General features: G+C 40.7%; 1 protein-coding gene across 4 annotated transcripts in view; it reads left to right on the top strand.

Moving 5' to 3' along the window:
- Positions 1-432: 432 nt before the first annotated feature.
- The window catches only part of SMOC2 (SPARC related modular calcium binding 2), a 179,974-nt gene continuing 164,163 nt past the window's right edge, over positions 433-16,243 (top strand). For all 4 annotated transcript variants that reach the window (XM_067535906.1, XM_067535904.1, XM_067535905.1 and 1 more), the window contains exon 1: positions 433-745. In XM_067535906.1, coding sequence (XP_067392007.1) covers positions 668-745 — 78 coding nt within the window. In that variant the 5' untranslated portion in view covers positions 433-667. The remainder of the gene's footprint in view (positions 746-16,243) is intronic.

Genomic DNA, 16,243 nt, shown 5'->3' with positions numbered 1-16,243 from the left:
ACGGCAAAAGGGAAAGGAGAGATTCGGGGAGGTTCGCCCAACGTCAGCGGCAGCTCCCGGGCTGCGTCCCCTGCAGCTCCCACACCGCCAGCTGCGGCAGAGCTGGAGGGCACGTGTGCGCCCGGCGGTGCTGCGAGCGATGCCTAGGGGAAGACACATCGGAAAGGGGCAGGCTTGTTTCCCGTCCTCTCCTTCCTTCTGATTGCCCCGGCCCCGCGGCGGAGCCAAGGGAGGGAGAACCAAGCGCAGCCGAGAGACCTGGGGCAACATCTGGGCCGCTCCAGGGAAGCCGAGAAGCCACAGCTGCCGCCGCCGCCCCCGGCAGGGAGCCGCAGGCGAAGCAGCTTCCCCGCAGAGCTGCGGGAGCAGCGCGCCTTGTGCGGCCGCAGGAGGAGACCCCCGCATCACGCCTGGGTGGGGAGGCAGCTCCTAGCCAGGGGTGGGAAGCGCCCGAGCAGCCGGCGAGGGGAGGAGAGGAGAGGGGAGGGAGATCTCTGTCCCCCAGCCCCGCACTTCAGGGGGTGGGGAAAGCAGCCCTGGGCGAAGGAACCTCCCCGCAGGAGAGACTGAAAAGGAGCCAGAGAAGGGGGGGAAGCGAGAGCCCAAGGAAATTCCCCCTCCTCCCGCGCCGGCAGAGACTTTGTGGCCGTCCCGGCTCCGGATCAGGATGCGCCTCCCGCTGCTGCTGCTGCTGCTCCCGGAGCTGCTCCTCCTGGTGCCGGCTCAGAAGTTCTCCGCGCTCACGGTAAGGCCCTGGCGGGCTCTCGCCTCGCCTCGCGTCAGGTGTGCTTCCAAAGCAAGCACGGCCCCTGGAGCTCGGGGTCTGCGTCCAGCTCGGGGAACCAGTGTGAACGGTTTGGGGCCGCGCCGGGCGCGCACAGCCCCATCACGGACCCGATCTCTTCCCTCCCAGGGCAGGCGAGTGTGGAGGTGGACTGAGAGAGTGGACAGGTTTTCGGAGATAGTGGGTGGCTCAAGAGGACTCTGCCCCCGGGGGTGCTAACCTGTGCTAGCTCCTGAGATCAAATCTTCCCAGCCTGTCCTCTCTGGACAAGGACTGAGCGATTGCTGTATAGTTCTGCAGTGCGGTGGAGACAGCAAAGGAGACCCTCACCCTCGCTTCCTTTCCAGCTGACGGTCCCTCCTGTCAAGAGATCAGGGAAGCGGGCTTTAAATCATGTGGATAAACACAGCACACTGCATTTGTGTTCACCTTGCCCGTAAAACGAGCACTGGTTTAGACAGAGACCTAATCCGGGTAAACTAAATAAGAAACTGGCTAGTGGGTGATGATCACCCCTCGTTGCGAAGGGCGAAGTGTGCGAGTGAAAGTGATTGAGTCTAATAGGGAAGTATCGAGAGAATTCAGCGCTTGAGTTTAGCCATGTATCAGGTTGAATTTTTGCGAGACAAATTTCTTCCCCTTTGCTTGTAATTTGCTCGGTTAAGTGCTGCTGTGGAAATGCTTTTCCGAGTCTCTCTGAGACAAGATAAAGTGGTGATGGAATAAAACCTCTCCCTCTTCTTGTATCTAGTTTAGATTGAAAACTCGTCAAGGGTTGTTTTTCTGTGAGTATTGTACAACACAGAACACAGTTACTGCTCCATAAAAAATACACCATTTGCATTTTCCAAGGAAAAGGATGAGCTATTAAATTAATTAATTAAATGGAAGTTTATAGTAGGTCTCCACAGAGTTTTAGTCTAATATTATTGCCTTTATTATCCTGCAGTGGAATAACTTTGCACTGAAGGCTGTATTTGGAAAGTGTGGATCATCTTTGGTTGACCAGTTTGTTTATTTTTTTAATTATAAAGCTATATGAAACAGCCCTCCTTAGCTATTCTGGACCCCATGATGCTAAACATGGGACTATGTATGTCGATGGGTGAGCCAGTTCATTAGGATTGTTAAATAAGCCATATCCACTTCTCTAGCCAAGACCTGAGGTTTGCAGCTAATAGTTCAGTTCAATCTTCTTGTAAGAGGTTGCAGTATTTGCTAACCTATAATTAATGCAATCTGTAGAAATAAAAACATATTCCTTAACTGTGTTTTTAAATGAGTGCTTGAGTAAACATCCAGGGTAGCATACCTATTTTCAAGCTGTTTTGGTGAAGGTTATACTGTTTGAAGATTTGCAAAGTGAGATGTATTCTATTTTTATCCTAGTCTTTAAGAAATGGAGCTTTTATATGAGATAGTAAACGTTACACAGTAATATTTTCAGGGGTTTGGGGCTGTTGCTCATACCTGAAATTCTTCAGAAGAGGTCTTGCCTCCCTGTTTAATTTCTTGAAAATTATTTGTAAATTAGAAATTAACTGAAAACCATAAAGCTCACTCCAGGAATTTTATAGTGTGTGACTTTTGCAAGCACAAAACAGATGAAATCAAGTGGATTTTTATCTTTTTTACTCCTGGAATACCATAATACCACTTGGAAAATCTGGTTTTTAAAGTGTTCTCTGATAGAGGAGATTTTTTTTTTTTTTTGGAGGTGGAGGGAGGGAAAGAGCACAAGGTGATTTTTGGCACTGAATTCCAAGTTTGCTTTCATAAGCTCATTAGAATTTCAGTTGGTTAGTTACGTGAACAAGGTTTACCGAGACCAACACATTGTCTTCTTTCTTTGGCCTTTTATAAACATTTTAAATGACTGAATTAGAAAGGCTACCAATCTTTGCTGTTCCATGTAACAGTAACTTCTCTTATAGAACACATTTTGTCCCAAAAGATTCTAAAGCATTTTACCATTAGATATATACACTGCAACTGAAATGCAGCCATCTATGGGGAGATGGATGAGGATGACAGTTCTACAGAAGCGGAAAAAGTAAAAGTTTGGCCAAGGTTGTTAGATAGGGGTGGGTTCTGAGTTATTACAGAGAATTCTTTCTGGCTGGTGAGTCTTGCCCACATGTTCAGAGTTTAACTGATCACCACATTTGGAGTCGGGAAGGAATTTTCCCCCAGGGCAGATTGGCAAAGGCTGTGGGGTTTTCTTGCCTTCCTCTGTAGCATGACTCATTTGCTAGTGGATTCTCTGTACCTTAATGTCTTTACACCATGATTTGAGGACTTTAATAACTCAGTCATAGGTCTCTGACAGGAGTGGGTGGGTGAGGTTTTGTGGCCTGTGTTGTGCAGGAGGTCAGACTAGATGATCATAATGGTCCCTTCTGACCTTAGAGTCTAGAAGTCTAAGAAGACTGGGGCAAATCACGGCCTTACAAAAATGTAATATGTCCATACAAGGCAAATAATACTTTGGTTTCACCTGAAAGACCGCTCCCCCAAATAAACTATATGGTACTCAATTTATATATCTTGGAAGGATGAAGACCTGAGTCAATCCTGATTAATTTGAACCTGTCCTTCCAGAAGGGTATTGGTATTTGAAATTTGACGCTTAGGTCTGATCTACACTGGGGGCTTCTCAATGGTGGCAACCGGCTCTGGGATAGCTGCAACAGTGCTAACTCCTACCATAGACAGTGAAACTAAGCCAGTTCTTCACAGCACTCCCTGGGGATGTGCTCTCACAGAGATGGCCAGCAAACATGTGACTGTTTACATTAGAAACATTTATTCCATAAAATAGGCAATAAACACCTGGATACACACAGTCTGCAAACAAAGAATATGTTAATCTTGTAAAAATTTCCCATAAAAATAAACCCTGGCTCGAGTTTTGGTACCAGGGGGAGGTTTATTCCTCCAAAATATTTGGTGACATTCCTTATTAAAATAAAAAGTGAAATATGACAGCAACAGGTAGCTCAATATTAAATCATTTTGTATTCTTTGCAGCCATCTGGCTTGTAGTTCATAGTGTGTATCAATATGATAGTTAATTTTCTCCATGGTTATGTGTTCTTCCTCTCTTATTTCCTAATACTTTAGGAATATTGACTTCCCTGAGACACTGACACAAAGGGATACATTTTCACCTCTAACACCTGTCAGAAATGTTAATAGATGTTGTGTGTGAGTCAGGGAGAGAACAGATGTTAGGGTGTTTGGTATGAGTGAAGAAAAGTGTTTTTTACCTGCTGCATCATTCTGTAACACTACGTTATCTTTCCCTGCATATAAAACACCCATCTCTTTTCCACATGGCAAATGAAAGCTGCCCGCCAACATCATGGCTGGGAGAGTAACTAACAAAGACCAATATTTTCAAAGTGGCCACAGATTGTGGGTATGTAACTTGACACACCATAATACTGAGTACCAACAATTCCAATGAACTCAGTAGGCGTTGAGTATGCGCAGCACTTCTGATAATCAAGCCTCAGGTGTTTTAGGCAAGAAGTGGAGCATGCAGAATCAGTGGCCAGTTTTGAAAATGTGGCAACATGGATTGGAAAATTCACTTTCCCTCATTCAGATTATGAGCAGCTCTAAGGCTCTAGATTTAGAAGAGAACTTGACAATGTTGAGGGTCAGTTTTTATGTCTGGATCTGGCAAAGTAGGAGTTCTGGGCTGCTGCCTTTTGTTTTAACTTATTTCCCTGGTAGCCCAAGAAGCAGAGCAAAAATTACTTTCAAACAAGAGTCTAGTGTCTGCTTCCATTTAATTAGGAATACATTCTTCAATTAAAATTCCCTTGGGAGGAAATAAAAAGACCATGGCTTAAATTCAAGGGGAAAAAAATGATTTTGCAAAACTTGAAAGGAAAGTGTTCTAAAAGTTTTACACATCTCATAACTCCAGTGGGTTCTCCAGGCCCTGGCAACCAACCTCATTTGTGGCTCCATTGCTGAGCCACAGCTGGCCTATAGTCATTGCGTTAACTATGTGGCTTCCTACTGCCTTGACACTAGCAGCCAAATTGATTTCTGGTGTGCACAGAAGTCAAAGACTCCATAAATGTATCCAAAGTTATAATCTGATCCTTAAAATTATTTCAGTCTTGCAGAGCTTGTGGCCTCTTCTGGTCCTAAGACTGCCTTTGCCAAGGTTGCTCCTGAACTCTTGTTTCCTGTGAAGCAGTATATTGCAATGCCAGCTGAGTATGAATAAATGGAGGGAAAGATCTATCATATGAAAACACTGTCAACTACTAGCTGAGCCACTGGGCTGGGCAGAGATTTTTATGAACAAACATTGAAAGCAGAATGGATTCGATTTGGAGGGTGGTACTCAATTTAACTCCCACATGGCTTTCTCCCCCTCCCTCCCTGTCAAACACTACTATACACAAAGTCCTTACCGTCCAAAAAGAAAAACTAACTTTGTTCTGGAAATACTTCTACGGAAGGATAGATGGGTTTCTGCAAATCTTGCAGTACATCAGTAGAATATTTTCATGGTGTATTACTTTTGTTATGGCATATGTCCATATGATATTTATTTAGCATCACAAATCTCACATATATATCCTTACTGAAATATATTGGGAGATGAAAGAACGGAACTAGATTGGCATTTCCAATAAGGGCAGTCACATGTTATGGATCTAGGTACTTTTATGTTGAAATACAAAGCTTAATGTATACTCACTCTTTCCCTAGTTTAAGTAACACTTAGGTTACTGCACTGATCCTGAACTAAAAACATGAAGCACCTTTTACAGCACATTTTTAGAACTATCAGTGCAGCTTTTATCTCAGCTGTTGTTGTGTGGGTGTGGATTAATAGGATGCAAGTGTTTCTTATTTTAAAACATTTGCATTACTCATAATTTACCATAAATATTTAATTATATGCCCAAAAGACATGCAGAACCATGTTTGTCTTTCAAATGAATATCGATCTTAGATCCTAGCAGAAAATATTTTTATTTTTATTTTTTTTGCGCATCTGGAGAAATCTCTTACTGAAATATACACATCAGCCTCTCAAAACTTCCTTTCATCAGATGCTGAATATTTCAAGGAACAATTGTTTTCTTTTTTCTCCCTTGGCACATGCTTCGTGAGTATTCAATAGCATTAATGCCCTGGATAGGTTCCACAACACTCACCAGCATGAGATGGACCACTAAGGTAGTTGAGTAGAGGGAAGCTAAACACATTCAAAGCTTTCCATTGAATGACGCCGACACAACCCAAACATTTGGAAAAGTTACTTTAATTGCGACTCAAAACCAAGACCATAAATAAAACTGTAAGTGCCTCCAGATCCTAACAGCATTGTTAGAGTAAATGGGCACTGGTGCACAAAGGGTACACCAGTTCCGAAAAGAAAACACTCTCAACAATGCTTCCCTACAATAAACTTTAAAGACACTTCTCATTGTAAAAAATGGCAGTTATTAAAAGAGTCAGAGGAACTTTAGATTGTGTGTTAAAAGTCATAGCTATGCATGCAGCCAACATAAATTGTACCATTTAATGGGAGGTGACTAATGTAGATGTCAGGTTGACTGCACACCAGAAGTGTTTTAAAATTGAAAAAAAGGTATATAAGAAGATACATTTATGGAAGGCCCTTGGGCCCATTTTACTGCTTTCATTCATTCCCTGTTTCCTGAGAAGATAATCCAAGGAGCCACAACACCAGTGTATACTTCTGAACGATGGGCAAACCTCCAAAGCTTTGGAGGCTTGGTTCATTTTGGAGAAGCATTCAAAAATATAAATACTTATTCAAAGCTTATCTGAACCTCAATGGTTTGGAAATCAGTCTAGAAATCACTTCAGGCTCTGGCTTGCTCAGGAGTTTGCTAGTGTTTCCAGTATTTTGGCCAGGCCAGAATTACCACAAGAGCAGCTGTTTTCACGATATTTTAGTATTTCACCTTTCTGTCATGCTCAAGACAAGGAAGTATAGAGGCGCCGGAAAATTAATAACCAACCCAGGAAGTCAAGAGAACTTTTTTTAGACCGCAAATGAAGGTTTGAGTTTGGTTCAGGAGTATTGATTTTTATCTGAACTGCTTCAAATGTTCTTAATGGAGCTGTGCGGAGGACGGAAATTGGATTTCATGAAGTATTTAGAGATTTCAAAATCTGGTTTTGTTCTGATTAGGAATGAAATCTGAAAATTTTGAAATTCTCTGCATAGGAAAACTCTGAAAAAACATTGTCAAGGTCAATCAAAACTTTTCATTTTCATTTAGAATTTTTTAGTTTATATTGTAATATACAAAATAAATACATTTTGAAATGAAAAGTTGTTTCAAAACAAAAAATTGAAGCATTATAGTAAAAAAAAAAAAGTCAAAATAGAATTGTAATAGTGTCAGAATATTTTTTTTTGAGGGGGAGGAGGTTCAAAATGAAATTCCAGCAAAATTGACCCCATATTTCAACGTGTTTTGATTTCAACAGAAAGTCATATTCCAATAGAATATGGGTCCCATCAAAGTTTCTCTTACCAGCACACCTGCCCCCTTCATTTTCACTTGCAGGACTGAAAGCACCTTCCACACACTGTCATTGATTCTTGGCTCTAGAAAAGAAAAAGCTTTGAGAAAAGCCCATGGTCTGTTACATACTGACATTACATGACATAATAGGTACTAAAGACAAAGAACAATGACTGAAAATGCAGGAAACATTTAGAAATGTTTGTGCAGATTACAGATCAGCAAACAGCCCTCACTGGCATATCTTTATTTAGGAGAGAAGAATTGGATTGAAAGTAAAGTTGGTATAGCAACAATAGCACTGCAGTTTTTCCAGAACTGCCTGAACCTTGATCTGGATGCCTTGGTCTATACTGGTAATTTGTCCCAATTATAACCATCAGTGTAGCTGCACCAGTGCAAAACCCAAGTACGAGCAAGGAAAGCTGAAATTCACACGGTGACATTTACAGTGGAGCTCACCCAAAGTGAAAGTCACTGGTGTGAATTTCAGCTTTCCTTGACTGCGTTTGGGGTTTGTACTGGTGTAAATCATGACTTTTGCTCTGTCCCGTTGGGGTTTGCACCAGTGCAACTACAAAGCCAACAATGGCTGGGTTAGGAGCAAATTCTCAATGTAACCAAGGCCAGAAAGGCCACCTCTAGGGAGAGAGGCTAGTGCAATCTCCATGACCATTCATTCCTTGGCCTTGCTGTCAAGTTATCCATGAAGAATGTCAGTTGATAGGGAATTTTGTGTGATGTGGTCAGCTGATTGCTTGGTATTGGACTGAGTTTTCTGACATCACAGCCCCAAATAATAAATATGCTTCAGAGAAGCATAGGTAACAGTACCACTCTTTGGCACAGAATCACTAGGATTAGCTTCTTAGGGCCGTGGGTGAATGAGCAGTCTGAAATTGTAGTCAGCATTTGCAGAATAGATTTCCTCTTTTGTTTTGCAGACATTACACTTAAGTGAGGTCAGTTTATTTTACTTAAGACAAACTGTTTTTTTCATTTTTAGTTTTCAGAGACGATGAGTAGGTATTTTATCAACTGATGATAATTCAAGATAGTAGACAGTGCATCACAGAATCATTGTAAGGGTGGCAAGGAAAAACACTGACTGAAGGTTATCCATGCTAGCTTGCCCTTGGAATTCTAATGCATTGCTCTGCCCAAAAGTTCACTGAAGAACATTACCTAGTATCTAAAACTTCTCTTCCTTTGCTTCAGGCTATTGATCCTTGTTCTACCATCTTCTGAGGCACTGAGTAAAATGTCCTTCCTTCACATGTATTACCTTGAAGGTATTTTGAGACACCAGTATCATTTTTCCTGCCCCTTGGGTATTCATTTTAAAACGCTATCTGTTAATTCTCATTTTCCTCTTAGATCTCTTCCTCTCCATCCTAAAGCACCTGAAGTTACTAAATGTAATTAAAAACAAATGGGAAAATTCTGCTGCTGCACAAGACATTTTGTATTGATGATTTATACCGTGTCATAAACATGCATTGTGTTTTACAGATCATTTCTCCTGGCCAGGCTCGAGTTCAGACAGAAATTATTTCAGGGAAATTCTATGGTCTGTGTTATGCGAAAGAACAGACTAGATGATCACATTGGTCCCTTCTGGCCTTAAAAGCTATGAAGAGCTTACAATGTTTTGTACACTGTAAATGTCTTAATTATATTTTTTGTCTGTGTCCAGCAACTGTCTGAATCTAATGCTCCCTTAAAGGGAGACACCACCACTAAATAAGCAGCAGTAAGGGTAACAAGAGCTCTGTGTAGTTTTGCCCCTGAAAGTGGCAGAACGTGAAAGACTGTTTAAATAAATACGGAACGGTGGATGATGGGAAGATCTTTCTCTGAGACCCACAGTCAGAGGAGCCCGAGATGGACCAGTGAATCAGAGGCAGAGTAGCAGGCTGCTGCACAAAAAACAACTGAATCTTGGTGTGAGGCGTGTGTGTCACTTGAGGAGTTTATTTTCTACTGCTATCTGGGAGGGAGTAAAGGGGTGTGAGTGTAGGGGTTAGTCTCAGCAGAAAAATCTGGGAGTCTGCAAATATTATGGGGGCTGAGGGGAGACAAGCAACACTTTGGTGGATTCATAGCCCATTTGACTTTAATCCACATCTGCAAAGAAAAGTGAATTTACCTAGTGCACATGTACTGAACTGTCACAGCGATGGGAAGGTGCATGTATCCAGTGTAAGCAGTACCGTATTTTCTGAATACTGAATGCAAATGTTCAGTTGCACATACAAGAAATTCTTTGAGATTGGAATTAAGGTTCTAAAATAGGGAATTTAAAAAGTAGAAACTTTTTAAAGTAAAGCCCTTGTAATGTGTAGTGCAGACTGAACTATACTTTGTTTGCTTTTCTCATTTCCTACTGTAATATGAATACATCTATTCTCCCTTTTGAGAGTTGGAAGTGAATTTAGTGCTTTTGAAAGAAAAAAAACAGATAGTATTCAAGCCAGGCATAGCCAAGGAAGATACAGTATAAAGTTTTGCTACGTAGCGCCAACAGGGATTTAAATCCTAATCAACAGCGGCCCTGCTATCCAAGTCTCAGATGTCACTTAAATAAAGACTGCCAAATACACTTAGTTGTGTAATTTTTATTTAATGTGCAAAAATTTAAATTTTGACAGCCAAAGCACAAAAATCATTTGTTTCAGGAAACCAAATAGGAATCAGACAGTGCCTCTTAATGTGAAGGGTTAGTGCATTGCCAGATGGGGCCAGATTTATAACTCATTCAAGCAGTGGCCACTGCAAATCCAAAGTAACTCCAGTGTATCTGGTGCATGGTCTCTGCAGGGTTTTATTTAATGAAATACTGCCCTGATGGACACACTGTGTGGCCCCTTTGCAGTCAATGGTGCTGCACAGTATTGGTCCAGGCAAAATATGCCTATTTGTGCTGAGATTATATATGAAACTAATTACTCTGATCATGTTATTTTTAAGTCATAATTTATCAAATAAATGTTTAGATGAATATTATCCAACCAGTTCTAATTACAGCAGAAAGACAGTAATACACATTTTAAAAAACCTGTACCTTAAAATATGTTTAGAGATAACTATAAAGAGGACTGAGACTGGAATTTAGATGTCTATGTGTTATATTAGTCATCTCTGCTATATTTAATGGGATTTCATTTTGGAGGTAGATGTCAAAGACCTCAGAGACTCAGGATAAAATCCAAGTGGAGTGTGATTTTTGTACACTTCTTTACATTATAAGACACCATTTCCTCTCTTCTTACCCACTGCCTCCAAAAGAGCCACGTGGCATCACTTATCTGGTATCCTAAAGGACAGGCAGGTCACACATCTTCCTTTGAAGCCAACATCTATGGCACTTCATGAATCAGCCACTGGATGGAACCCAAGAACAGCATGATCAGCTCAGTCACCTGTCTGGGTGCTGACAGCGTCCAAATTCCTCTCTCCACCATCTACAGGAGTACCAGAGACACACCTCATTGTGACCCTCAGTGCCCAGTGCTTGCACCTCAACTTGCCATCAAGTGGGACGCAAGATGACAGACACAAGAAATATAGTATTGAAGGAATCTTGAATTTGTCTATTTAAATAGAAGATCTTCTTCTGTAACTTTAGTGCCCCACTTCCCCCTAACACGAACCATTTACAGTATTAAGAAGGAGCTAACAGCACGCTAGCATGAAACACAGGAGAATTATGGTCAGAACTAAGAGCTGTCCCTGATACTGTGCTCCATTTTGAGGTGTTCAGCCTACCAAAAAGGCATTTGTCTGGTTCGTAAAATGTTTATTGCATGTATCATTTTGAGTTCATTTTGAAGCATTTAGTTACAGGACTTTTAGTGAGTCTGGTAAGACAAAGGGAACAATTTCCACACTGCATTTAATAGGATTATGTTTCAAGCAGCATCCTCTCGGGAAGGCAGGTTTCAAGCATGTCAAAATTTTTGATGGATTTCAGTTTGAGTGGATTTAGTTGCAAATCTGAACTTTGCAGAGGAGGGTTTATCTTTCCATCGCTTTTCCAAAGAGGCTTCATAAATTACATTTCTGAAAGAAACAAAGATTTTTGAAAGGAGAGTTCATCTGGCAAATTCTTCTTCTGTTTAAGTTCCCCTTTCCTGTCGTGACATGCACTACACAGATAGCGACATAAGCAGGTGCTGAAGGATTCTTGAAGCAATGCTTCTGTCATTACCTGATGATAGAACTTCATAACACAATTACAGGGCTTAGTCATCCTTTTCATCCTTAAATGAACGCAAATCCCAATCTTTATTGCTGATAGCACCATGTCCTGGAAAGAGGGAGGCATTTACAAGAAGTCCAGGGTAGGAATGACCACCATTGTGGTCCCTCTTTGCCAACGAGGAATGCCATTCCAGATTCTACCAAGTCACCAACCTCCTGCCAATGACAGATCATCTCCCCACTCAGAGGAAATTTTTTTTTTGGTCGTGTGTGTGTTGCTCAATCCACTCTAAGCCTTGAATACAGACTGTGAGCTTCATTTTCTCATTTAGCAGACACCACTGATATTTTTATTTCCAGTGATGACGTTTTGAATATAAAGTTACTGATGGTGAAATGGATTATACCATACTATATAGAATGTATAGATGAAAAAAACCCATAGGCTAAGTTTAGTTCTGCTGAGTCACTACTAGTGGTAAATCTACCTGGACTGGAGGCTTCAACAACTCAGGCAGCCTGTAACCTCTAATCCACTGCTGGCCTGGAGGTGGCCATGCAGGTGAGGTCTGGCCCAGGAGATGACAGTGGGATCCCCTGATGTCGTTCCTCTTCCAGGAAGCTTCTGTTCTTGGGGCTCCTACAGAGTCCTGGCCAGATTTTAAGGTTGCCATCTATAGAAAAATCTCCAGGGCATGAGGAATACAAATTGCCCAGAGATGTAATTTGGGTCCAACATGTTTAAGAGTACTTGCACAGTGTCTTCCGTAGCCAAAGTTGTCTCCTCAAGCCGGAAATTACACCTGCTGCACCAAGTGGAGATGTACACTAATAAAGATCCTCCCAAACTGGTTGTTTGATTTGTTGAGAGATTCAGTCCTGTGCAGAAAGAGTTAGCAAAAGGCCTAGGCACCAATTAAGTCATATTTCAGGCCTAAGTGGGACTTCAGTTTTGCATAAGTCTTGAACGGCCTCCTTCGCACAGGGGCAAATTTCACCCTTTTGGAATTTCCTGACTTTTGAGAGCTTGATTTCTCAACCTTATCACTGCATGGATGTGATCTGTCTGATCTCTGTGAGAAGTCAGGTATTATTAAAAAGCATATTCCTTGTTAATACAAGGACTCCAAAATGACATTTGCTATCCTTTGTTTGTTATGTCATCTAATAGCATGTATGCAAGAATGCCATCTCCTCTCCAGGACAATGATTCCAAATTTAGGTTTGAACATACCGTGTGTATTTTACACCTCTACATTCTTGTGCAAAGTTTTACTACTCATTTTGCTTTTCAAAAGTGATGGTGGGGGCAGGGAGAGGATAGACGACCCACAAAAGGCTCAGAGGTTCCGTTCAGCCAAACATCCAGAACTTAAGATTTTTTCTTTGAAGGTTATCCAAATTATCTGAAACATTTTGGTCTAAGAATCTGTATGGGAATCTCAGAACTGTTTTTATTTGCCAGGATTTTGAAAGTACCTGAGTTTTAGCCAAGGGAAACAGTGAAAGAGCAGTTGTGTTTATTAGTCAATACATTTGTAGAGGTATCTGAAATTTAAATGGAAACTCCTGACCCCATCTTATCACTCAAAACAAACAAACAAAGACTCAGATCAGGTTCACGTCACGATTAGGCTAAGGCAAAAATTTGATTCTTATTATATTAGCATGTTTGTCCATCATCCTACATTTCCAATGAGTGGAATATAGCATATGGTATTATTGGCTGGAACTATACAATGTACAGTACCATAGGTCACACTATAGGAATAGCCAAAAGTTAGAGTCTCTATGCTTGCCTGCCTGCAAAATATGTCATCTCTTGAAAGCTAGTTTGTGTCTCTAATACCCAGCGGGTGAGGAAGCTCCAAAGAGAGGTTTGTTTTACAACTGTGGCAGGAAAGAACATTTATTTAATACAAGCAAGAAGCAATTAAATGTTTTCATTGAAATTAGATGGGTACAAATAGGTCTAATCATAGGTGAAAATTCATTATTTTCATTTGACAGCAATTAAATCAGTGTCATGTAGATGCTAAGTTCAATCCCCTAGGGGAACTTTCTGTAAAACAGAGGGACATATATACAAAAGAGCATGTATGATGGATGGAAAGCCTGAGTGAAATGTCAAGCCCATCAGAGTTTAAGAGGTCATAGTTCATATTCCATAGCTAGTCTCTGGCATGCAGGATGTGTTCTCAGAAAGAACCCTGAAGCAATCAGTGCTAGGCAGAGGGAAAGCAGGTGTGCACTCCACTCATGTTTGAAAGGGGTAGTGCTAATAATATTCTTTACTTCCCTTGCTTGGCCTTTCTTGTTCCGAATTGCTTCATGATTTTTAAAGCAATACACAATTAAAAAAAATTTTTTTTTTTGCAAATGACATTGCAAGTTACTATAGCTACATGTAGAAGTTCTTGCAGATGAACAATGGTAACTAGTTATTTAATCTTTTATCAATATTTTGTAATTATGGCCTGAAGACCAACCCCACCCACCCACACCCACTTCATATGTTAAATTGGAATTCTCCAGCAGTCCGTCAGTGGGCAGTGATAGAGGAACTACAGATGGAGATACTTGAGTTTGAGTGACTGCTGTAGAGTTTACACCATTGCAATGAAATTATTTGAGTTCCTTCCTTTTGTTTAGAATGGACTCAGCAAAACGTTTACACTAGAGTCTGCATTCCTTGAGTACCCCAAGTGCCCATGAAAGTCAATGAGAGTTGTGTGTGTGTGCAAGCCCTGCAGAATCAGTCCTCTAACCATGTGCTTCTGGACAGTAAAAGCTACCCATTTGAGAAGTAAGTGACCTCTGAAAGGAGATAAACTGCTGAGATGAGCTAGTTCTTTCCTCAGCATTACCTCTTCTCAGAGAAACTCTGCAAAGATATTAGAATGTGTAATTCAAATTGGGCTTGAGATGAGAATTGTTCAAATGGACTGAGAATTAGCTGAATCAAATAATCGTAAGTAAAAGTTAATGATAAATGGCAACGCCATTGATTTTTGCAGGGGGGATAAGTCATGGGATAATGATTTTATTTAACATCTTCATAAATTGAAAATCACAGTCATTACATTTGCAGATGTTACTAAGCTGGTGTGTTCCAAATACTAGTGAGGAGACAGAACAATTTTAAAAGGGACTTTGAATGGTATGAGACATGGGAAAGAAAACAAAAAGAAAAATAAGCTAAACCTGGAGATACTCCTACTAAGTCATTAGAGGAGAAATATCCAAAGAGATATTAGGGTATTTGTTGGAAGGAGACACCTGGAAAGTGATGATAGTGCTGAAAGAGACTGAGGAATGACAGTAGACAGCAATTTAGATATGAGCTTCCAGTGTGTTATGATAGGGAAAAAAGACAGATCATAGGCAGAGGTATCAGATCACAGATCCGGGAGGTGATAGCCCTTCTCTTATATATGCAAGCATTGATAAGACTGTACATGGAATAATACATTCAGTTTTGGTCATTTCTTTACTAGAAAGATATTGACAAGCATTGTCAAATTGAGAGAGAATTGAGAGAGGAGAGCACAGAAATGATTAAGTACACGGAAGGGTTAACTTTTGATGAATGAGTAAAATAACTGAACATATGTAACCTGTTTGGACAACGCACACCTAAACAAAGACATTTGTAATATTGAAAGAAAAATAGTTTCCTTCAGAGGCCTAATTTCTAGCATTGACAAGATCTTTACCAATCTGTGTGTGTTATGTAAAATATAGTTGGTGGGTCATCTTACACTCATTTTCTGGAATAAAAATAGAAACCTGCTATCAGCCGCCTGCATTTCTATAGCTGGGAGGCAATATCAATCAACAACAAAATACTAGTCTGGCATGTACTATATGGAAGAAGGGATCAGAATCCTTCACCTTGCTCTGCAGGCCAGCATTAATATTCTGAAATGATTGATGTCTAGTGATATACACTTGGTTTGAATCATTCTTATACCATCTTACTATCTATACACAAATGAAAGGAAATTGAATTGGTTGTCTATTGAAATGAAAGACAAACCCCAATCTGATGAAATTATACTTGATAAGATACTATTATCTACCTTTCCTTCTACAGTGCAAACACGGCTTATTCTACTGCTGCCCAATTGATAAGCCAAGGGTTCAGATCCCACTTCCATTAAAGTCATGATTTCTAAGGTGCCCAGCCCAACTTTCAATGAAGATCGCATTGTTGGTTCTGACAGCAATGGTAGTGTATCTTTGGGTTATGGCCACTCATGAATTTAAGTGCGCCATGTAGTATGTGTTCTTCAGAGTACAATATGCACCACAAATATTGTGAAATATGGGTTTGGTACCTTGAGAGAGAAAGAACAAGGGATGCAGAACCCCCAGGTAGAGATTTTCAAAGGTAAGGAAGCTGCAAAAAGAGGGGAGGAACCAGGGTCTATTGAAGGGAAAGAAGGGAGTTGTCACCAGTCACCCCAAAACGTGGGTAGAAAGCAATCCAGGTCTTATTTTTTTCCAAAGCAGCCAGCTTATCCCTGCATAAACTGAACTGATTTTTACAGAGCTTTTTTCCTAAAGTCAAACTATTACAAGTTCTTTATATTACATCAAAATTATATTAATTCCCCTAACCCAAAAAACTTAGTTAACTTAAAGCTAAGGTTGCACAATCATATTGCATATTAATGCCATACCTAACAAATGTCAAGGAAATCACCCGTTAAAGCAT

The sequence above is a fragment of the Emydura macquarii genome, unplaced genomic scaffold (genome assembly GCF_026122565.2).
Source record: "Emydura macquarii macquarii isolate MOO-44397 ecotype Brisbane River unplaced genomic scaffold, CSIRO-AGI_Emac_v2 contig_3517, whole genome shotgun sequence".
Lineage (NCBI taxonomy): Eukaryota > Metazoa > Chordata > Testudines > Chelidae > Emydura > Emydura macquarii.
Note: the sequence above shows the minus strand (reverse complement) of the source record. Positions and strands in the feature narration are given on the sequence as shown.